At 37.4% G+C, this 23,179-nt stretch overlaps 3 protein-coding genes across 3 annotated transcripts; all 3 read left to right on the top strand.

Annotated features, from left to right (window-relative positions):
• Positions 1 to 741: 741 nt before the first annotated feature.
• On the top strand, positions 742 to 18,561 carry LOC100704665 (golgin subfamily B member 1). Its single transcript, XM_003460121.5, has 3 exons — positions 742 to 865; positions 7,240 to 8,718; positions 10,725 to 18,561. The coding sequence occupies exons 1-3, from the start codon at positions 860 to 862 to the stop codon at positions 18,420 to 18,422; spliced, it is 9,183 nt and encodes a 3,060-aa protein (XP_003460169.4). The 5' UTR covers positions 742 to 859; the 3' UTR covers positions 18,423 to 18,561.
• On the top strand, positions 18,459 to 22,056 carry LOC109199531 (intracellular protein transport protein USO1-like). The gene is made up of 2 exons (XM_025911066.1): positions 18,459 to 19,189; positions 19,431 to 22,056. Exons 1-2 carry the CDS (start codon positions 18,497 to 18,499, stop codon positions 21,135 to 21,137), a joined length of 2,400 nt encoding a protein of 799 aa, XP_025766851.1. The 5' UTR covers positions 18,459 to 18,496; the 3' UTR covers positions 21,138 to 22,056.
• On the top strand, positions 21,869 to 23,179 carry LOC109199534 (golgin subfamily A member 6-like protein 7). Its single transcript, XM_019354880.2, has one exon. The coding sequence runs from the start codon at positions 21,900 to 21,902 to the stop codon at positions 22,815 to 22,817; it is 918 nt and encodes a 305-aa protein (XP_019210425.1). The 5' UTR covers positions 21,869 to 21,899; the 3' UTR covers positions 22,818 to 23,179.

The raw sequence follows: 23,179 nt of genomic DNA, 5'->3' as shown, positions 1-23,179 counted from the left end.
TAACCTTTCAACCGTTCAAGCTGTTCTGAATAGTTCATATTTTTGACATTTGCAATTAAAACTGAAATATTTTCACATGGCTTTTTTCTGTAAAATGGGAGACACTTAAAATACTGGCCTATCACCAAAAGTGAGGATGCTGCATTAAATGTGTAAGTCATTTAAACCGTTCTATGACCATCTTAGAAACAGTGACAGTCGTACTATGTTATATTTGTAAAATATTTTAAGAATAATGCAATTGCAAAGAATTTGTGGATTTGATATACCACTTTGTAAATAACAACATGGTCTCCTCTGAACTTGTATAACTGTGGTTTTCCTGTATTGTCAGATACAAGTATATGGTGTATGTAAATGTTGTAAAAAACCATATTCCCTTTTAATGCGGGTTTCAAATCAAGGTTTTATTAGTTTGAACAAATTCTGTACACATTCACACTGCACATTACTTTTCACAAGCAATTCCTACTAAAAAAGCTAGCAGATGTTATTTGTATCTTTAAAATGTTGGAATGCGGAAGCATAGTAAGCACACAAGTCTGTGTGTGTTGCATACATGGAGAATGGCTCTATGCAGCCAAGTATAGACCCCACCCTTATCAGCTGAGAGCAGACTCAGGGAGCATGATGTTTTTGCAGCCAAACATGACCTGTTATCCAATTAGACACACTTATTGGATGCCACATGTATCTGATAATCAAACTGGTGGTGTGGACAGAGAAGATAAGCAATGTTTAGGTCAGATTAGTCCTCACCTGCTTCACTTCCACAGAACTGCCATCAAAGTGAACCAGCACAGGACTCTCAGATGACCTGCTACACAGCTTTGTTTTTAAAATTACAAGGCAAAAGAAGATGGAGGTATGATGAATTATATTTTTTCTTTCTCATCCAAGGTTTGAAGTGGGGACTGGGGGCAGGGAGCTGACATAGGATAGAAGGCATAAAAACAATACTTTTGGTTTGGTTCACTATATTGACTCAGTTTTACTAATTGTTGTAATTTTATAAGTTATACATTCAGGATGTATAACTTATAAATATTTTAAGTCAAAGTATATATATATATAAATAAGCTTTTACAGAGAGAAAGTAATACCTAATACAGTTATTTATCCAATAGTAGACTCACACTTTGATAAACTCTGTATAGTAGCCAACACATTTATGTGTTGCAGAAAGATTCCTAGAAAAGTTTAGAGCACAGATCATCACTGGAATATCTATCTATCTATCTATCTAGAATTAGAGAGTTAGAAGAAATAGAGATAGAGAATAGAGAATTAGAAAAAATAGAGTCAACCTGTTAAAAAATGCCAAATGTCTTCAGCAAATAAATATGTTTTAAGAAAAGTTTTAAACTTAGAAAGAAAAGAGGCCTGCCTAACGTGGAAGGGCAGACTTTGAGTCTGCACTTGTGAATCTGTGTCATAATGGCATAATTTGGTCTGGAGATATCTACTACAAATGCAGTTTTGACTACATTGCCAGGTGTTTCTCAGTCAGTTACCAGAATTTGAACTTGAACTTAACTCATTAGTTGGATTAACATATGTTTATCTGTTGAAAACAAAGTTATGCTTGGTTAATTAATAGTTTTTAATGTTATTTTCACTTGTTAAATGAAAATGATGATTCCCCCCCCATCAATGTAAAATCTTTAGTTATCAATGCAAATTGGCTATGTTTACATTTAAATTTTGAACATAACTCATTTTTCTCATTTTAATTATGTTCCAAACAACTATATAACATCTTTGCAGCTTATGCATTTGTGTTAATCTATTTTTTCTAAATAATAATAATAATAAAAATGATGATACATTTTATTTATAGGTACATTTAAAGACCCTCAAGGTCACCTTACATATAAGATGAATGAAAAATAAAAAATGAAAAATAAAAAAGTACAAGTATAAAAGCTAAACAAGGTAAAAATACAATTACAAAACTCAACTTCCAACCAACACAAAGACTGTGACACACAGAATGCACTTGTTTTAAATTTATTATAACGTAGTTCTGAAACACCTCTAATGCAAAAAAAACATTAAAATCTACTTGAATATGATTTTAAAAGTCATTAACAACTAACGAGCTTTATTTGTCACATACACAATCATACAGAGTACAACATGCAGTGAAATGTTTTTGTGTCTAAGCTGCAGACAGGCTGCAGATGTATCCGCGCTATTGTCTTGCAAGGAAACAGTCATATTCTTTAGAACACCAAATTATATTGGCTCTTCTTAAAACATTTTTTCTACATTTGCTATAGAACAGACCTCAGATAACCCAACTACGATCTTTCTGAGTTAACTTCAATAATTACTTCCTCCAAACCATCAATTCTTATCATTAGATAAAAAATTACCAATAATCATCCCACAGTTGTAACATCGTCTACAGCTACTCTTAGTACCATTGATGTTAAGTTAGACTTTTTTTCTCCAATTGATCTTTCTGAGTTAACTTCAATAATTACTTCCTCCAAACCATCAACGTGTCTTTTAGACCCCATTCCTACAAAACTGCTCAAAGAAGTCCTGCCATTAATTAATGCTTCAATCTTAAATATGATCAACCTATCTCTAATAATCGGCTATGTACCACAGGGCTTCAAGCTGGCTGTAGTTAAACCTTTACTTAAAAAGCCATCTCTAGACCCAGCTGTCTTAGCTAATTATAGGCCAATCTCCAACCTTCCTTTCATATCAAAAATCCTTGAAAGAGTAGTTGTCAAACAGCTAACAGATCATCTGCAGAGGAATGGCTTATTTGAAGAGTTTCAGTCAGGTTTCAGAGCCCATCAAAGCACAGAAACAGCTTTAGTGACGGTTACAAATGATCTTCTTATGGCCTCTGACAGTGGACTCATCTCTGTGCTTGTCCTGCTAGACCTCAGTGCAGCGTTTGATACTGTTGACCATAATATCCTATTAGAGTGATTAGAACATGCTGTAGGTATTACAGGTACTCCGCTGCAGTGGTTTGTATCATATCTATCTAATAGACTCCAATTTGTGCATGTAAATGGAGAGTCCTCTTCACACACTAAGGTCAACTATGGTTTTCCACATAGTGCTAGGACCAATTCTGTTTACATTATACACGCTTCCATTAGGCCAGACCTTCCCAAAGTGTGGGGCCCGCCGGGGGGCGCGGTATGAAAAGGAAAAAAACAAAACAAAAAAAACAAACGCTTGGACACTGCTAGCACGGGGCGCCTCCAGAAACGCAAATCAGGAGATGAAGCATAGCTGAATATGTTTCCAAACCAACTTCATTCTAAGCCAAAGACTAGAAAATATGGTGAAGCATATCTTCCCTGCAGAATTGGGTTTCCCTTCGTCGGGAGCACGCGCTGGGCTCTTCAAATCACGGACAAACAGTATCCCACATTCTTGATTTTTAGTTCACAAACACTTGTTGTAATGACTAACTACTCCTGGCATTTTGGAGATGTTAGCTCTTTATACAGTAAAGTTACAGTGGGATACAAATAACATCAGGCTGATCCTGCCACAATTTGTCCCCCCTGTTCAAATCACGGACAAACAGCATCCAACAGTTGTTTATGTTTTTGAACCCATTTTGCAGAGGGATTGAAAAATGTATTGATAGCAATGTTGAATATTATTACACAGGAAAAAAACAACTACATGTAAAATAATCACACCGTGACGCCTCTGCCTTTCTAAATAGAGGGACAGTAGCTGTGTGTGTATATGTAAGCGTGTAAAACCTGCAGATAGTCAGATTAACAGTATTTTGTCTCTATCTGCTATTCTGCAATTCATCTCATGTAAACAATAACGTGGCGCACAGCGTGACGTGAAAAAAGGCACATCCCTTTGATGTGACGAACTCTGTATTCCTCGTCCACACGTAAACGCAAAAAAGGAGTTTTAAAAGAAAGTGATTCGAAATGCCGTTTATGTGTGGACGAAACAGCTGCGTTTTCAAAAATACCCGTGTAGGTGTGGACGTAGCATAAAAGAGTTAGTAGTTTATTTTCTTACTTACTTTAATTTGTTGCAGATTATTTGTATTTGCTTAATAATTGTTTACTAAATGTTTGAGGTGTGAAATAAACCGCAATGGAGCAAAATATGGGTGTGTGTGGTTGGAGGCTGTGTGGGGGGGCGCGAACATTTTTCTTGTAAAACAAAGGGGGGCCCAGCAAAAAAAGTTTGGGAACCACTGCCTTAGGCAGTATCATCAGAAGGCATAGCATCTTGATGCATGCTCAATCATCCAGGTAAGTAAATCTCCAAATGTTGATTCTGTTCATCTGGACGTAGCGTTTTCAGTGGGAGAAACATTTCATCACTCATCCAAGTGACTTCTTCAGTCTCAGCTGACTGAGACTGTGGGGCTGGGAGGTCCTCCCAGCCCTTTGTTCCTTCAGTGGGCTGGTTTCAGTCATTATGCAAATGTACTGTACTAAGATTGGGGAAACCTGCAGTCAGCTGAGCCAGAGTGAGCAGAAAACGTTTGAGCACTTTTGCAAATATGTGATGTCTTGATAAATCAAGCAGATATTTGAAGTTTACACAGCACCATTCTCGCATGAAAATATCTTAAAAGTTTATTTTGTGACCCAGAAAGAGTAATATTTCAAACTCCGCCACTCTGTGTTCTTCCGGCACTGTCTCGTTTGAGTTTTGGACGAAATGGATTCTGGGATATTGCATTTCGTCATTTTGAACTGATTGGAGACCAAAACAGCCAATCAGATTTTTTTGCATCCAAGTCTGTGATTGGCTGGTTTTGTGGCACAAACATAACGGTGTACAGAAAGAGTTGAACGCGCACGGCAGAAATGTTGAGAGCGCAAGCAACACATTGCGAGCAAGCGCAAATGCAAAAACTGAGCGAGAAGGGCTGCTATTGTGTGTGTGTATGGATAATAGCAAACACTGAAATACATTTTTTGCACGCAGCAATGAATTTGGTTCACTCAAATTTAGCTTTTCTTCGCTCAAAATAAATTTCTCCTCAAAATGCAACACTTGCACCTGCAAATATTTTTTTACATGCGCTCAGAATAGTGGCACAAAAATAACGCCATAGAATCCTCCCTTAGTTATGCTGCAATAGATGTAGGCTGCTGGGGGATTCCCATGATGCATTGAGCTTTTCCTTTCCAGTCACCTTTCTCACTCACTATGTGTTAATAGACCTCTCTGCATTGAATCGTAGGTTTCTTCCTGTTAAAAGGGAGTTTTTCCTTCCCACTGTCGCCAAAGTGCTTGCTCATAGGGGGTCATTTGATTGTTGGGCTTTTCTCTGTATCTATTATTGTAGGATCTACTGTACAATATAAAGTGCCTTGAGGTGACTGTTGTTGAGATTTGGCGCTATATAAATAAAATTGAATTGAATTGAACTGCATTATTACATTGTTGCCAAAAAATACTGTAAATGTGATATAAACAATTATGCCATTTACCCATCTTCTTTGTGGCTGGGTCGTGGGGACAACAGCCTAAGCAAAGAACCCCAGGCCACCTTCTCCCCAGCCACCTCCTCCTGTTTATCCAGGGGAACTCCAGTGTGTCCTTGGTGTGCTCCGGGGCCTTCGCCCTGTGGGACATGCTCAAATTGCCTCCTTTCAATGTGGAGGAGGAGCAGCCACCCTTCGGAAAAAGCTCATTTCATGCTTGTATCTGCGATCTTGTTCTTTCAATCACTTACGACCATAAGAAATGGTCGTGTGGGAAATTTGTTTTGTTACAGCAGTGGACAGTGCAAAGCTGCATAGAAAATTAGAGAAAAACACTGGAATAAGATATCAATAAGATACTGTACACAATAGATAGAAATAAATACTATATACAATCAAATAAAATAGAATAAAATAGAATACAAATTCTATATACAATTGGGTATAATACAGCGATGCCAGAAAAACAGTAATGCACTTAGTGTTGTTGCTATTGCACATGTGTGGATGTGTGTGTTTGATCAGTTGAAGTCTTTGTTGTGGAGTCTGACAGCAGTGGGGAAGAAAGACCTGCGAAATCTCTCCGTCCCACATCGAGGGTGCCGCAGCCTGCCACTGAAGGAGCTGCTCAGTGTTGTCAGAGTCTCCTGCATGGGGTGGGAGATGTTGTCCAACAGGGATGACAGCTTAGCCACCATTCTCCTGTCACTCACCACCTCCACTGGGTCCAGAGGACATCCTAGAACAGAGCTGGCCCTGCGGATCAGCCTGTTCAGTCTCTTCCTGTCCCCGGCAGAGATGTTGCTGCCCCAGCAGACCACACCGTAAAAGATAGCTGAGGCCACCACAGAGTCATAGAAGGTCTTCAGGAGTGGGCCCTTCACTCCAAAAGACCTGAGTCTCTGCAGCAGGTACAGCCTGCTCTGCCCTTTCCTGTAGAGGGCGTCTGAATTATGAGTCCAGTCCAGTTTATTGTTCAGATGAACACCAAGGTACCTGTAGCTATCCACAGTCTCAATGTCCATACCTTGGATGTTCAGTGGTTGCACGAGGTGAATGACAGCATCATCCGCTCCAATGCCAGGCTGGTAGGCAAACTGACGTGGGTCCAGTGATGAGCTCACCAGGCGCCGAAGCTGAGCCAGGACCAGCCGCTCCAGGGTCTTCATCAGGTGGGATGTCAGAGTCACCGGCCTATAGCTGTTGAGGTCCTTGGGGTGTGAAGTCTTTGGCACTGGGACAACACAGGAGGTTTTCCAGAGCTGTGGGACTCTCCCCAGCCTCAGGCTCAGGTTGAAGAGGTGCTCCATCACCCCACACAGTTGGTCTGCGCAGGACCTGACGACCCTTGAGCTGATGCCATCTGGACCCGGTGCCTTCCTGGCTTTAATCCTCCTCAGTTCCCTCCTAACCTGGGTGGTTGAGAGAGACAGGCTGGAGCCTTGTGTTGAGTGTGTATTGGATGCTGTTGTTGGGGGTGGGGAGGAGTGAGCAGGGTGAGTAGAGGGTGGGTGAGTCTGCAGCCGATCTTGAAGACGAGGGTAGGGATGTAGAGCAACCAGTAAATTGAAATCTTTGCTTTTATACTCAGCTCTCTGTTCACCATGATGGACTGGTACAGCATCCACATGACTGCAGTTGTGGCCCCAATCCATCTGTCAATTTCTGGTTATCCCTCTTTTACTTGTTATCTTCCAACACAGTATGAGTTTAGAATGTCTTGTCATTTGTTAGTTATGGTTTGGCCACTTTGTTTATTCATTTATTTATTTATTTTTACCAACAGAACAAAGACAGTAGGATGACAACTGAATGGAACTCAACAATGGAAAACAGAACGCAATCAGATAGCAAACAAACAAGAACTGACATGAAAACCCAAAAAGAAACTATAAAAAGACAAAGGCAACTGATATGTCAAGTAATGGAGGAGATCGAACAACTCTGGAGACAGACAGAAAGAAAAAGAAATGAAATTGACTTCTTAAAGACAAAGACAGAGGGGCAACAGGAAAACACTGAGAGACTGACATCTGAAAAAAACAAACAGCACCTACTATTAAAGCAATTTAACTTCCAAATAAAAAATATAACTGAGAAACTCAAAGAAAGCAAAAATTCAGTTGCTAACGAAAAAACAAACCTTCTGAAAATGTGGACTAAAATATACCAAGAGAAGGATACTCTGGACAGAAGACGTCATTACTTCATCAATGAGCGACACAGGCTAGACAGTATAAAAGCTAGTAAGACAGAATCACCAATAAGGGAGGAACCCAAAGAGCTCCTTAAGCAGGTAAAGCAGGAACTGGATATACTGGAGAATGCAACTGAGAAAAACAGGGAAATAATGGTTGAAGTAAAGAAAGTTAAAGAAAAAATGGAGAAAACTAAAGCAAACATACAGCAAGCATTAAAAAGAAATAAAGAGGACATTTCAAAAAACAGTGAACAAATTAACCACATTAAACATATTATGTATGTAAAGATCAACATGGTCAAGCACAGATGGGCAAGCATTATAAAACAGGCTGAAATGAAGAAAATTCACATGTATAAAGAAGGACAGAGAGAAAGAAAAGATGGAAAAGCCACATTTGACACAGTGAAGAGAAAAATGTGTAGAATCCAGGAAGAGATGGAGAAACTTTGGGATGTGCTGGAAGACAGTGAACAACAACTGGAAGTGACTCAAAGTGCAAAGCAGCAGCTAATGGCAGAGAACAATCCCGTGAACATCAAGATGAATATTAATTATCCAAAGCAACAAGCTTCAGATCTAAGCTTGAAAGTGACACACATCCAGTCTGAAAGAGATGACTTAAAGAGAGTTAAAATGAAACTAAAGACAGGAAGGGAAAATGTAGAAAAAGACAAGCCAAATACTTACATGCAGAATTTGATCTCTGAGGAAGAAGAAAACAATGAGGTGCTTTGTATCAAGAGTGAAGAAACAAAGCAGAGCACGAGGGACTTTACAGAAGTAAAGGCTCAAACCAAATGGACAAATTTTCGAGAAAAGCAAAAAAGAAGGGAGCTTGAGCATCTGCTCGAGAAGATAATGAAAGAGAGGGATGAGTTAGAAATCATGAAGAGAAAAATACAGCGACAAAAGGAAGGGGTTGAACAAAAACTGGAAAATACTGTCACTGAGATGAAAGGTAAAATAGAAAAAACTGGTGCAGAAATTAACAACACTTGGGAGAAAATGCGGAGAACCCAAAGGGAGATGAGTAAGAACGAGGAAGAAGCCAAGAACTATATGGTAAGTATTTATTCTTTCCTTTTAGCTATTTCTTGTCAGCATCCCCTGATTATTATTGAAACTGCTTTTGGTTGAAAGAGATTCAGTATTTGACAACAATTCCTTTATTTACCGAATGGATTTGTTGGAAAAAAATACTCCATTTTTAAGTACTCCAATAAAACTGTAAAAAAGTAGTAAGATGCCTTACTTACTGCCAACAGTTTGGGTTTAACTGAGCTTGAAATTGTAATTTGCGTATGCATAATTTTTTAATATTCTGAGAATTGAAAGGGTATGGTTACTGATATCCACATACTGTAGTTGCTGTTGTCAATAAGTTGAGGAAATTATTCTAGCCATTCTAAAGAAGAAAAGAACTATCCCCAGGCTATACAGAGTTAAAATCTCTGACTTTTTTTCAGTGTTTCCCACTTGGTTCAAGTATGGAATGTTACCTAACTACATAAGTAATTTTACTGTATAAACCTAACAAACTGAAATGCAAAAGAATGTGCAAAAATAATCAGTTATGCATTGGGAATCGTGGATTTTGGAGTCAGTGGCGACACATCTCCTACCACCAGATGTGTTTTTTGTTTTGGGGTGGGGGTGTGCCCTTTAAACCTGGAAAAATGTAAAAAAAAAAAAATAACTGCTAACAAATTGCATAGATGGACATACACCAGTGGCAGGCAATATAGAAAGTAAGGTGAAGAATGAGTGAGTCCGCTTAAGTCTGCTATAGTAAAGTAAATTATGTCATCAGACGGTGGGCACAAGTGTCCATGCAGACATCTGTGTGCCTGTGTGTAATCAAGGCTAAGTCTGCTTACAGAATGGACTCTGTGCATCACACTGTGCTGATAAGCTGCTCCAAATAATGTTACATTTCATTTAATGAAAAAAGAACAGTCAGCATTCACAATTAAGCATACATAACTTCTAATTTACATAGTAGCAAACTCATTCCATGTCATCTTGATCCTTATCCATGTAAGTGACATAGAAGATTTCTACCTTTATTACAACTGCCAGGCTTAGGAGCATAGCAGCCTGTGTAAGATCTAGGGTTGGGCGATTGGACGAATATATCAACTATCGACGATAGGCTGAGCCCATCGGCGATCGTTTTTACAAGGGCGAATTATTTATTTATTTGCCCATGAGTAAGTTTGCTAATAATGATGGAGCTAATAGAATCAGTCAACAGAAAAAAAAAATCATAGCGCTGTTTTAACAGCACCCTCTTTCATCTGCAAGCAAATGCACCCCGAGAGTGCGCCCAAATGCTTGTTGATGGAGCTGCAGAAGCTGGTGGTAGCCTAGCACACCCAGCCAGATGGTGGACACGTATATGCTCATGCAAGTTAATCATGTTTGAGTACTTTGCTCGCACTATATGTCTGCACAAGGGGCACACCGTTGTGGTTACGTCCTTAGGTTTACCTTTTTCATCTGGTTTAAAGTCAAAGAAATCCCAAATTGGCGACTTTATATTTTTTTTACTGCTGTCAACATTAACGCGCTGTCATCACGACTAACACGTTTAACAATTAACCCATCTGGAGCGCAGACTGAGTCAAAATCCCTGAAATGTCTCTCTCAACGCATTTCGGGCAGTTTGTCCAAAGTTTATTCATTCTGCACTCCAGATGGGTTGAGCGCGTTAAAAATTTTAATTGCATTAATTTGTGATGACCACGTAAACGCTGACAGCCCTAATTTTTGGGGGAAATTAGTTCGTCCATGTTTGGATTTTATCTGTGTTGTAAACGCACAAATCACTCCATGCATGATTACATTGCTCTGCCAATCAAAAAGTCTGCGTATGCGCGAATATATCGCCCATCGTCGATTATTGGACTGACGATTGTCGGTTGGAAAATGTTTACGTATCGACCAACCCTAGTAAGATCCATAAATGTGAAATAAAAAATTTAAACATAGATGTTTTAAGAAGTTCTTTATTGTTGTCTTGGTGTCATCAAAAGCAAAAAAGCTTTTTTTTTTCTGTTTTTGTGAAGGAAAACCTAACAACCATGAAAGCTTGGGTCAACAAATGGATATCGACACAATCTACAATCAAATATACTTTTTCGGTGAATGCATCCAAACTTCAAGAATCACAGAAAGAAATAGACACAGACTCCCTCGAGGATCAAACATCAGCAATTCCAAAGGACAAAAGGGGGACAGAAAATATAACAGATACAACATCATTACAAAATTCTGTAACATTAGATGATCAGCATCAAAATAAAAAAATTAAAGAACAACAGAAGGAGCATTTTGAATCCAAACATTGTTTTGCAGAAGGCAAAAATGGGGAGCAGGACTTTTGCTTACAGATGCGAACTGAAATTCATGAAGAAGCAGTGCATGATAAAACTGAATTACTGATAATTGTAAGAGAAAGGGAAGAAGTGGAAAAACTGATATGTAACCTAAAGCAGCAAGAGGGGGAAATAAAGGAGCAAATAAAGTACACTGTTGATAACATGAAAGAAAAAACTCAAGACATCAAAAGGCTCATTTTGGAAATGAATGACCTGCAGAGGGCAGACACTGTAATTACAGTCGGCGAAACTGAAAATGCCCAGGAAGTATTAACTAAGCTGTTGGAAGAAACTGAACAGAGAAAGATTTTGATGGTGAACACCAAAGTTTTCAAAAATGAAATAATGAAATATGAAGTACAAGAGGAGGACGATGCCAAAAAAATAAAACAAGAGTCTAGCTTGATAAGACTTGATATTAACAAGCAAAAACAAATTCAGAAATCAGGAGAAGAGATGAAAAAATATGTTGAACACACAGATGAAAATAAAAAGGACAGAGGAGCCGATGTACAAAGACTCAGGGCAGAGATTTACAAAACACAAGAGATTATAAGAACGCTAAGAGGAGGACTTGAGAACCTAGCGGAAAAAAGTAACATGGACAAAGATCAAAAGAATGAAGGCAGTGAAATTGAAGGATTGCTAAAAGACATCAAACAGTTTCAAGAGTTTTTGGAAATTGTAAAAGCCACAATAAAGCAAAGTGAAGTATATATGACAGAAGAAATGAGCAATATGAAATCAATTAAAACTGCAGTGAAAAAGAAGAGAAGAGAATTAGATCAAAGGTTAGAAAATACTTCAAAAGAGAGAGACAGATTAGACATCTTTAAAATAAAAATGCAGAGGCAAACTGAACTGATTCGGCAGAATTTAGAAAAAATGGCAAAAGTTAAGAGCACAATCGAGAAAATAGCCACTCAGACCAGAAGGAAAATTGAAGAGATAGAAATTAGTATGAAGGAGACTGAAATAAAACTAAGACAGTTTAAAGACCTTGACTACATTAACCTTAACTTAACAAAAGGCGCAAAACCAGACATGGAACATGGTACTACACCTAAGCAAAGAACTGCTCTTGAAATTTTCAAGACTGAAATTAGAAAGACAATGGACAATAAAAGAGATAAACTGACAAAAACCAAAATGGACAAAGAAACTGAGGGAACAGAAATCCTCAAACAAGTTAAAGAGAAACTGGATGATGTAAGACTTTCATTAGACAGTCTGGGTCATAAAAAAAAAAAATCAGTTAGTGAGACTGTGAAACAAATAATTAAGAGAGAAGAGACTGAGGTGACAGAACAGATCCAAACAGCGATAAAGAATGAGAAAATAGTTAAACAACTAACTGAAACAGAAATACAGGATGAACAGATGAACCATTTGAGGGAGAAAACTGAAAGACACAAACAGGAGCTTGATGACAGAGTACACATGACAAAAAGGCAAATAAGAGAAATGGAGCTGCTACAATCAGAATTGAAAATAAAGACAAAAGAACTGGAGCGTTTATTTAGAAAAACCATGAGAAAAAAGGAGGAAATTGAAATAATGTGGAATGAAATACAACGAGAAAAGGAAGCATTGAGGACCGAGATCAAAAAGAAAAGAAGAGAATTAGACCAAAGACTGGAGATAACTCTGAGAAAAAGGGATGAACTAGAAATGTTAAGGGTAAAATTGAAACGACAGATGGAAGAGCTGGCTGAGGAGAAGCAGAGAGACCATAATCTGTTCATCCATCTACCCAATGAACATGAAAAACATTGGGAAAGCAAAGATGTGAAAATGTTCATGGAGAAACTTAAAAACCACAGCTCAAAAGTTTCTCATTATATTATTTACATCCAAAACATAAGAGACAGGGTTAATTTACACATGGGAACAATTAGGACAGAGATGAAAATTCTAGAAAATGTGAATGCTCATTTAGAAAAGGACAGGAAGGGATTCAGAGAAGTTGAGGCTGAAAATAAGAATATAACAAACAAAATGAGGAGATTAAAATATCAGCTTAATTTAATCTTTGGAAGAGTTACCATACAAGACACTGCAGAGATGGATGAAACAATCAACATGTGGGAAAAAATCCAAAGACAAAAACAGAGGCTTGATATGAGACTAGAAAGTATTAAAAGGGAAAGACAAGAGATCGAAGCTCTGGTGGTTGAGCTGGAGATGAAGAAAAGAGAAAACCAACGTGTAATCAAAAGAAGCATTCAAAAAGAACAGAAGATAAAAAGAATATGGGTTACTTTCAAAGAAGAAAGAACTGCCCTCGTGAGAGAAACAAAGCAGAAAAAGGAGCTTGAACAACGACGAGCGGAGATCATCAAACATCAAGGTAAACAAGAAAAAAAGCAGAAGTTGCAAAAAGGAAAGAAAGGGATGAAAAGTGAAATTGAAGACATGAGGATGACAGAAAAAAGGAAGCAAATTAAAAAGCATTGGGAACTAATCAACAAATACTTAGGGGAATATAACAAGGTAATTAAAAACACTCAAATCATCATTGGAATAATTCAGAATGAAAATAAGCACATGCAAGACCAAAAGAATTTCTACATGACCAGAAGAAAAGAAGTACTGAATATGAAAAGCGAGTTAGATAGGCAAAAGGAAATTATACGGTGCGCATTAAAAAACATAAAACAAGAGCGAAAACATGGGGAACAAGTGGAGACAAAAATCAAGACAGAGCAAGAAAAAAATGAAAACGGATGGAAAAAACAATTTCAGATAGAAAAAGATGCCATTGATGACTTGAGTGCAGACAAGAGTCAAGACAAAGAAGATGTTAAAAGAATGACTGAGATGTTGAAGAAGAACCAGAAACTTGAAATGAGAGGCTGTAAAGTCAAAAAAGAAATTGACATATTAAAACAAAAAAAGGAAGACATAAAAGAGGAAAAGAAAACCAGTGAAATAAAAGAAACGGGAAAAAAAATAACGCTTAAGGATGGTATGAAAAGGGTTGTATTACAAGACACAAAACAAGACTTCATAAAAAAAGAGATCAAAAAACGAAACCAGGGAAAACAAAAAGTCAACCAGATGAGAACTAGACGTGACAATAGAAAAGAACTGTTGTTGAAGGAAAGGAGAAATATCATAGATGAGCAGAAAGAGATGGAAATGAGAGGACACCAAGTCATGACAGAAATGAAATCAATAGAGATTCTGAAAGTGAAACTTCAACAACTGAAAGAGGATATAAAAGCTAAAACGGACAGATTACTACAAAATGTTGACAACAGGTCCATGCTGCAAACAGTGTTGGAAGAAAAACTTACAACTCAAGACAAACAGAAAGAAAACATTTGCTATTTCACTGAAATGTTAGAGAGGGAAAGGGAAGGTGTGAGAACTATCCTTTCAGAAATGATCACCAAGAGAGAATGCACAGAAAAAGAATGGAAGCAGCAGTTTGAACTGGACAAACGAGATCTTGATAAACTGAAAGAAGATCTGAGACAAGACAGAGAAGATCTGGAGAGAGAAAGTGAGGTGCTGAATAAAGAGAAAATGGATTTGAAGCTGTTGATGTCTGACATGAAGAAACAATTTGAAATATTGGAAGAAAAGAGACAAAATGTAAAAGAAGAGAGAGACTCAATGGAAATCATGAAGCTTGAACTGCTCAATAAGATGGAACATGTAAAAAGGCTGTTAAATGAGGCAAATAAAGAAAAAGCCAATATTAAAGTTTGTATCCTTCAGGTTCAAACGGAAAAAGAAAGACTTGAAGACATTTTAAGCAAGATTTTCTTAACACATAGTGAACAAAAAGTCAAGGAAGATGACCTCAGAAGACAAACAAAAGAACTGGAAATGAAGAAGAAGCAATTACAGAGTGAAAGAGAAAAAGTGGAGAGTCTGATGAGGAATCTCAACAAGAAGCAAGAAGAGCTTGAACGTGCAAAGGAAATCATGAGTGAAGAAAAAGAAGAGGTGAAACAGATGAAGACTGACATTGCCAAAGAACGAGAACTGTTGTTGAAGGAAAGGAGAAATATGGAAGAAGAGCGGTCTGAGATGGAAATGAGAGGAGACCAAGTCATGGATGAAATGAAATCAATAGAGATTCTGAAAGTGAAACTTCAACAACTGAAAGAGGATATAAAAGCTAAAACGGACAGATTACTACAAAATGTTGACAACAGGTCCATGCTGCAAACAGTGTTGGAAGAAAAACTTACAACTCAAGACAAACAGAAAGAAAACATTTGCTATTTCACTGAAATGTTAGAGACGGAAAGGGAAGGTGTGAGAACTATCCTTTCAGACATGATCACCAAGAGAGAATGCACAGAAAAAGAATGGAAGCAGCAGTTTGAACTGGACAAACGAGATCTTGATAAACTGAAAGAAGATCTGAGACAAGACAGAGAAGATCTGGAGAGAGAAAGTGAGGTGCTGAATAAAGAGAAAATGGATTTGGAGCTGTTGATGTCTGACATGAAGAAACAATTTGAAATATTGGAAGAAAAGAGACAAAATGTAAAAGAAGAGAGAGACTCAATGGAAATCATGAAGCTTGAACTGCTCAATAAGATGGAACATGTAAAAAGGCTGTTAAATGAGGCAAATAAAGAAAAAGCCAATATTAAAGTTTGTATCCTTCAGGTTCAAACGGAAAAAGAAAGACTTGAAGACATTTTAAGCAAGATTTTCTTAACACATAGTGAACAAAAAGTCAAGGAAGATGACCTCAGAAGACAAACAAAAGAACTGGAAATGAAGAAGAAGCAATTACAGAGTGAAAGAGAAAAAGTGGAGAGTCTGATGAGGAATCTCAACAAGAAGCAAGAAGAGCTTGAACGTGCAAAGGAAATCATGAGTGAAGAAAAAGAAGAGGTGAAACAGATGAAGACTGACATTGCCAAAGAACGAGAACTGTTGTTGAAGGAAAGGAGAAATATGGAAGAAGAGCGGTCTGAGATGGAAATGAGAGGAGACCAAGTCATGGATGAAATGAAATCAATAGAGATTCTGAAAGTGAAACTTCAACAACTGAAAGAGGATATAAAAGCTAAAATGGACAGATTACTACAAAATGTTGACAACAGGTCCATGCTGCAAACAGTGTTGGAAGAAAAACTTACAACTCAAGACAAACAGAAAGAAAACATTTGCTATTTCACTGAAATGTTAGAGACGGAAAGGGAAGGTGTGAGAACTATCCTTTCAGACATGATCACCAAGAGAGAATGCACAGAAAAAGAATGGAAGCAGCAGTTTGAACTGGACAAACGAGATCTTGATAAACTGAAAGAAGATCTGAGACAAGACAGAGAAGATCTGGAGAGAGAAAGTGAGGTGCTGAATAAAGAGAAAATGGATTTGAAGCTGTTGATGTCTGACATGAAGAAACAATTTGAAATATTGGAAGAAAAGAGACAAAATGTAAAAGAAGAGAGAGACTCAATGGAAATCATGAAGCTTGAACTGCTCAATAAGATGGAACATGTAAAAAGGCTGTTAAATGAGGCAAATAAAGAAAAAGCCAATATTAAAGATTGTATCCTTCAGGTTCAAACGGAAAAAGAAAGACTTGAAGACATTTTAAGCAAGATTTTCTTAACACATAGTGAACAAAAAGTCAAGGAAGATGACCTCAGAAGACAAACAAAAGAACTGGAAATGAAGAAGAAGCAATTACAGAGTGAAAGAGAAAAAGTGGAGAGTCTGATGAGGAATCTCAACAAGAAGCAAGAAGAGCTTGAACGTGCAAAGGAAATCATGAGTGAAGAAAAAGAAGAGGTGAAACAGATGAAGACTGACATTGCCAAAGAACGAGAACTGTTGTTGAAGGAAAGGAGAAATATGGAAGAAGAGCGGTCTGAGATGGAAATGAGAGGAGACCAAGTCATGGATGAAATGAAATCAATAGAGATTCTGAAAGTGAAACTTCAACAACTGAAAGAGGATATAAAAGCTAAAACGGACAGATTACTACAAAATGTTGACAACAGGTTCATGCTGCAAACAGTGTTGGAAGAAAAACTTACAACTCAAGACAAACAGAAAGAAAACATTTGCTATTTCACTGAAATGTTAGAGAGGGAAAGGGAAGGTGTGAGAACTATCCTTTCAGACATGATCACCAAGAGAGAATGCACAGAAAAAGAATGGAAGCAGCAGTTTGAACTGGACAAACGAGATCTTGATAAACTGAAAGAAGATCTGAGACAAGACAGAGAAGATCTGGAGAGAGAAAGTGAGGTGCTGAATAAAGAGAAAATGGATTTGAAGCTGTTGATGTCTGACATGAAGAAACAATTTGAAATATTGGAAGAAAAGAGACAAAATGTAAAAGAAGAGAGAGACTCAATGGAAATCATGAAGCTTGAACTGCTCAATAAGATGGAACATGTAAAAAGGCTGTTAAATGAGGCAAATAAAGAAAAAGCCAATATTAAAGTTTGTATCCTTCAGGTTCAAACGGAAAAAGAAAGACTTGAAGACATTTTAAGCAAGATTTTCTTAACACATAGTGAACAAAAAGTCAAGGAAGATGACCTCAGAAGACAAACAAAAGAACTGGAAATGAAGAAGAAGCAATTACAGAGTGAAAGAGAAAAAGTGGAGAGTCTGATGAGGAATCTCAACAAGAAGCAAGAAGAGCTTGAACGTGCAAAGGAAATCATGAGTGAAGAAAAAGAAGAGGTGAAACAGATGAAGACTGACATTGCCAAAGAACGAGAACTGTTGTTGAAGGAAAGGAGAAATATGGAAGAAGAGCGGTCTGAGATGGAAATGAGAGGAGACCAAGTCATGGATGAAATGAAATCAATAGAGATTCTGAAAGTGAAACTTCAACAACTGAAAGAGGATATAAAAGCTAAAACGGACAGATTACTACAAAATGTTGACAACAGGTCCATGCTGCAAACAGTGTTGGAAGAAAAACTTACAACTCAAGACAAACAGAAAGAAAACATTTGCTATTTCACTGAAATGTTAGAGACGGAAAGGGAAGGTGTGAGAACTATCCTTTCAGACATGATCACCAAGAGAGAATGCACAGAAAAAGAATGGAAGCAGCAGTTTGAACTGGACAAACGAGATCTTGATAAACTGAAAGAAGATCTGAGACAAGACAGAGAAGATCTGGAGAGAGAAAGTGAGGTGCTGAATAAAGAGAAAATGGATTTGGAGCTGTTGATGTCTGACATGAAGAAACAATTTGAAATATTGGAAGAAAAGAGACAAAATGTAAAAGAAGAGAGAGACTCAATGGAAATCATGAAGCTTGAACTGCTCAATAAGATGGAACATGTAAAAAGGCTGTTAAATGAGGCAAATAAAGAAAAAGCCAATATTAAAGTTGTATCCTTCAGGTTCAAACGGAAAAAGAAAGACTTGAAGACATTTTAAGCAAGATTTTCTTAACACATAGTGAACAAAAAGTCAAGGAAGATGACCTCAGAAGACAAACAAAAGAACTGGAAATGAAGAAGAAGCAATTACAGAGTGAAAGAGAAAAAGTGGAGAGTCTGATGAGGAATCTCAACAAGAAGCAAGAAGAGCTTGAACGTGCAAAGGAAATCATGAGTGAAGAAAAAGAAGAGGTGAAACAGATGAAGACTGACATTGCCAAAGAACGAGAACTGTTGTTGAAGGAACGGAGAAATATGGAAGAAGAGCGGTCTGAGATGGAAATGAGAGGAGACCAAGTCATGGATGAAATGAAATCAATAGAGATTCTGAAAGTGAAACTTCAACAACTGAAAGAGGATATAAAAGCTAAAACGGACAGATTACTACAAAATGTTGACAACAGGTCCATGCTGCAAACAGTGTTGGAAGAAAAACTTACAACTCAAGACAAACAGAAAGAAAACATTTGCTATTTCACTGAAATGTTAGAGACGGAAAGGGAAGGTGTGAGAACTATCCTTTCAGACATGATCACCAAGAGAGAATGCACAGAAAAAGAATGGAAGCAGCAGTTTGAACTGGACAAACGAGATCTTGATAAACTGAAAGAAGATCTGAGACAAGACAGAGAAGATCTGGAGAGAGAAAGTGAGGTGCTGAATAAAGAGAAAATGGATTTGGAGCTGTTGATGTCTGACATGAAGAAACAATTTGAAATATTGGAAGAAAAGAGACAAAATGTAAAGAAGAGAGAGACTCAATGGAAATCATGAAGCTTGAACTGCTCAATAAGATGGAACATGTAAAAAGGCTGTTAAATGAGGCAAATAAAGAAAAAGCCAATATTAAAGATTGTATCCTTCAGGTTCAAACGGAAAAAGAAAGACTTGAAGACATTTTAAGCAAGATTTTCTTAACACATAGTGAACAAAAAGTCAAGGAAGATGACCTCAGAAGACAAACAAAAGAACTGGAAATGAAGAAGAAGCAATTACAGAGTGAAAGAGAAAAGTGGAGAGTCTGATGAGGAATCTCAACAAGAAGCAAGAAGAGCTTGAACGTGCAAAGGAAATCATGAGTGAAGAAAAAGAAGAGGTGAAACAGATGAAGACTGACATTGCCAAAGAACGAGAACTGTTGTTGAAGGAACGGAGAAATATGGAAGAAGAGCGGTCTGAGATGGAAATGAGAGGAGACCAAGTCATGGATGAAATGAAATCAATAGAGATTCTGAAAGTGAAACTTCAACAACTGAAAGAGGATATAAAAGCTAAAACGGACAGATTACTACAAAATGTTGACAACAGGTCCATGCTGCAAACAGTGTTGGAAGAAAAACTTACAACTCAAGACAAACAGAAAGAAAACATTTGCTATTTCACTGAAATGTTAGAGACGGAAAGGGAAGGTGTGAGAACTATCCTTTCAGACATGATCACCAAGAGAGAATGCACAGAAAAAGAATGGAAGCAGCAGTTTGAACTGGACAAACGAGATCTTGATAAACTGAAAGAAGATCTGAGTCAAGACAGAGAAGATCTGGAGAGAGAAAGTGAGGTGCTGAATAAAGAGAAAATGGATTTGGAGCTGTTGATGTCTGACATGAAGAAACAATTTGAAATATTGGAAGAAAAGAGACAAAATGTAAAGGAAGAGAGAGACTCAATGGAAATCATGAAGCTTGAACTGCTCAATAAGATGGAACATGTAAAAAGGCTGTTAAATGAGGCAAATAAAGAAAAAGCCAATATTAAAGTTTGTATCCTTCAGGTTCAAACGGAAAAAGAAAGACTTGAAGACATTTTAAGCAAGATTTTCTTAACACATAGTGAACAAAAAGTCAAGGAAGATGACCTCAGAAGACAAACAAAAGAACTGGAAATGAAGAAGAAGCAATTACAGAGTGAAAGAGAAAAAGTGGAGAGTCTGATGAGGAATCTCAACAAGAAGCAAGAAGAGCTTGAACGTGCAAAGGAAATCATGAGTGAAGAAAAAGAAGAGGTGAAACAGATGAAGACTGACATTGCCAAAGAACGAGAACTGTTGTTGAAGGAACGGAGAAATATGGAAGAAGAGCGGTCTGAGATGGAAATGAGAGGAGACCAAGTCATGGATGAAATGAAATCAATAGAGATTCTGAAAGTGAAACTTCAACAACTGAAAGAGGATATAAAAGCTAAAACGGACAGATTACTACAAAATGTTGACAACAGGTCCATGCTGCAAACAGTGTTGGAAGAAAAACTTACAACTCAAGACAAACAGAAAGAAAACATTTGCTATTTCACTGAAATGTTAGAGACGGAAAGGGAAGGTGTGAGAACTATCCTTTCAGACATGATCACCAAGAGAGAATGCACAGAAAAAGAATGGAAGCAGCAGTTTGAACTGGACAAACGAGATCTTGATAAACTGAAAGAAGATCTGAGACAAGACAGAGAAGATCTGGAGAGAGAAAGTGAGGTGCTGAATAAAGAGAAAATGGATTTGGAGCTGTTGATGTCTGACATGAAGAAACAATTTGAAATATTGGAAGAAAAGAGACAAAATGTAAAAGAAGAGAGAGACTCAATGGAAATCATGAAGCTTGAACTGCTCAATAAGATGGAACATGTAAAAAGGCTGTTAAATGAGGCAAATAAAGAAAAAGCCAATATTAAAGTTGTATCCTTCAGGTTCAAACGGAAAAAGAAAGACTTGAAGACATTTTAAGCAAGATTTTCTTAACACATAGTGAACAAAAAGTCAAGGAAGATGACCTCAGAAGACAAACAAAAGAACTGGAAATGAAGAAGAAGCAATTACAGAGTGAAAGAGAAAAGTGGAGAGTCTGATGAGGAATCTCAACAAGAAGCAAGAAGAGCTTGAACGTGCAAAGGAAATCATGAGTGAAGAAAAAGAAGAGGTGAAACAGATGAAGACTGACATTGCCAAAGAACGAGAACTGTTGTTGAAGGAACGGAGAAATATGGAAGAAGAGCGGTCTGAGATGGAAATGAGAGGAGACCAAGTCATGGATGAAATGAAATCAATAGAGATTCTGAAAGTGAAACTTCAACAACTGAAAGAGGATATAAAAGCTAAAACGGACAGATTACTACAAAATGTTGACAACAGGTCCATGCTGCAAACAGTGTTGGAAGAAAAACTTACAACTCAAGACAAACAGAAAGAAAACATTTGCTATTTCACTGAAATGTTAGAGACGGAAAGGGAAGGTGTGAGAACTATCCTTTCAGACATGATCACCAAGAGAGAATGCACAGAAAAAGAATGGAAGCAGCAGTTTGAACTGGACAAACGAGATCTTGATAAACTGAAAGAAGATCTGAGACAAGACAGAGAAGATCTGGAGAGAGAAAGTGAGGTGCTGAATAAAGAGAAAATGGATTTGGAGCTGTTGATGTCTGACATGAAGAAACAATTTGAAATATTGGAAGAAAAGAGACAAAATGTAAAGAAGAGAGAGACTCAATGGAAATCATGAAGCTTGAACTGCTCAATAAGATGGAACATGTAAAAAGGCTGTTAAATGAGGCAAATAAAGAAAAAGCCAATATTAAAGTTTGTATCCTTCAGGTTCAAACGGAAAAAGAAAGACTTGAAGACATTTTAAGCAAGATTTTCTTAACACATAGTGAACAAAAAGTCAAGGAAGATGACCTCAGAAGACAAACAAAAGAACTGGAAATGAAGAAGAAGCAATTACAGAGTGAAAGAGAAAAAGTGGAGAGTCTGATGAGGAATCTCAACAAGAAGCAAGAAGAGCTTGAACGTGCAAAGGAAATCATGAGTGAAGAAAAAGAAGAGGTGAAACAGATGAAGACTGACATTGCCAAAGAACGAGAACTGTTGTTGAAGGAACGGAGAAATATGGAAGAAGAGCGGTCTGAGATGGAAATGAGAGGAGACCAAGTCATGGATGAAATGAAATCACTAGAGATTCTGAAAGTGAAACTTCAACAACTGAAAGAGGATATAAAAGCTAAAACGGACAGATTACTACAAAATGTTGACAACAGGTCCATGCTGCAAACAGTGTTGGAAGAAAAACTTACAACTCAAGACAAACAGAAAGAAAACATTTGCTATTTCACTGAAATGTTAGAGACGGAAAGGGAAGGTGTGAGAACTATCCTTTCAGACATGATCACCAAGAGAGAATGCACAGAAAAAGAATGGAAGCAGCAGTTTGAACTGGACAAACGAGATCTTGATAAACTGAAAGAAGATCTGAGACAAGACAGAGAAGATCTGGAGAGAGAAAGTGAGGTGCTGAATAAAGAGAAAATGGATTTGGAGCTGTTGATGTCTGACATGAAGAAACAATTTGAAATATTGGAAGAAAAGAGACAAAATGTAAAGAAGAGAGAGACTCAATGGAAATCATGAAGCTTGAACTGCTCAATAAGATGGAACATGTAAAAAGGCTGTTAAATGAGGCAAATAAAGAAAAAGCCAATATTAAAGTTTGTATCCTTCAGGTTCAAACGGAAAAAGAAAGACTTGAAGACATTTTAAGCAAGATTTTCTTAACACATAGTGAACAAAAAGTCAAGGAAGATGACCTCAGAAGACAAACAAAAGAACTGGAAATGAAGAAGAAGCAATTACAGAGTGAAAGAGAAAAAGTGGAGAGTCTGATGAGGAATCTCAACAAGAAGCAAGAAGAGCTTGAACGTGCAAAGGAAATCATGAGTGAAGAAAAAGAAGAGGTGAAACAGATGAAGACTGACATTGCCAAAGAACGAGAA

This window comes from Oreochromis niloticus, linkage group LG10, assembly GCF_001858045.2.
Source record: "Oreochromis niloticus isolate F11D_XX linkage group LG10, O_niloticus_UMD_NMBU, whole genome shotgun sequence".
Taxonomy (NCBI): Eukaryota; Metazoa; Chordata; class Actinopteri; order Cichliformes; family Cichlidae; genus Oreochromis; species Oreochromis niloticus.
The sequence above is the reverse complement of the archived record's forward strand: the minus strand, read 5'-3'. Positions and strand labels throughout refer to the sequence as shown.

Coding starts and splice junctions, on each gene's coding strand:
- LOC109199534 (XM_019354880.2), top strand. CDS start 21,900: ATGGAAATCATGAAGCTTGAACTGCTCAATAAGATGGAACATGTAAAA.
- LOC100704665 (XM_003460121.5), top strand. Junction 8,719..10,724: donor AAGAAGCCAAGAACTATATG/GTAAGTATTTAT, acceptor GTTTTTGTGAAG/GAAAACCTAACAACCATGAA.
- LOC109199531 (XM_025911066.1), top strand. CDS start 18,497: ATGAAGAAGAAGCAATTACAGAGTGAAAGAGAAAAAGTGGAGAGTCTG. Junction 19,190..19,430: donor AGAAGAGAGAGACTCAATGG/AAATCATGAAGC, acceptor ACAGAGTGAAAG/AGAAAAGTGGAGAGTCTGAT.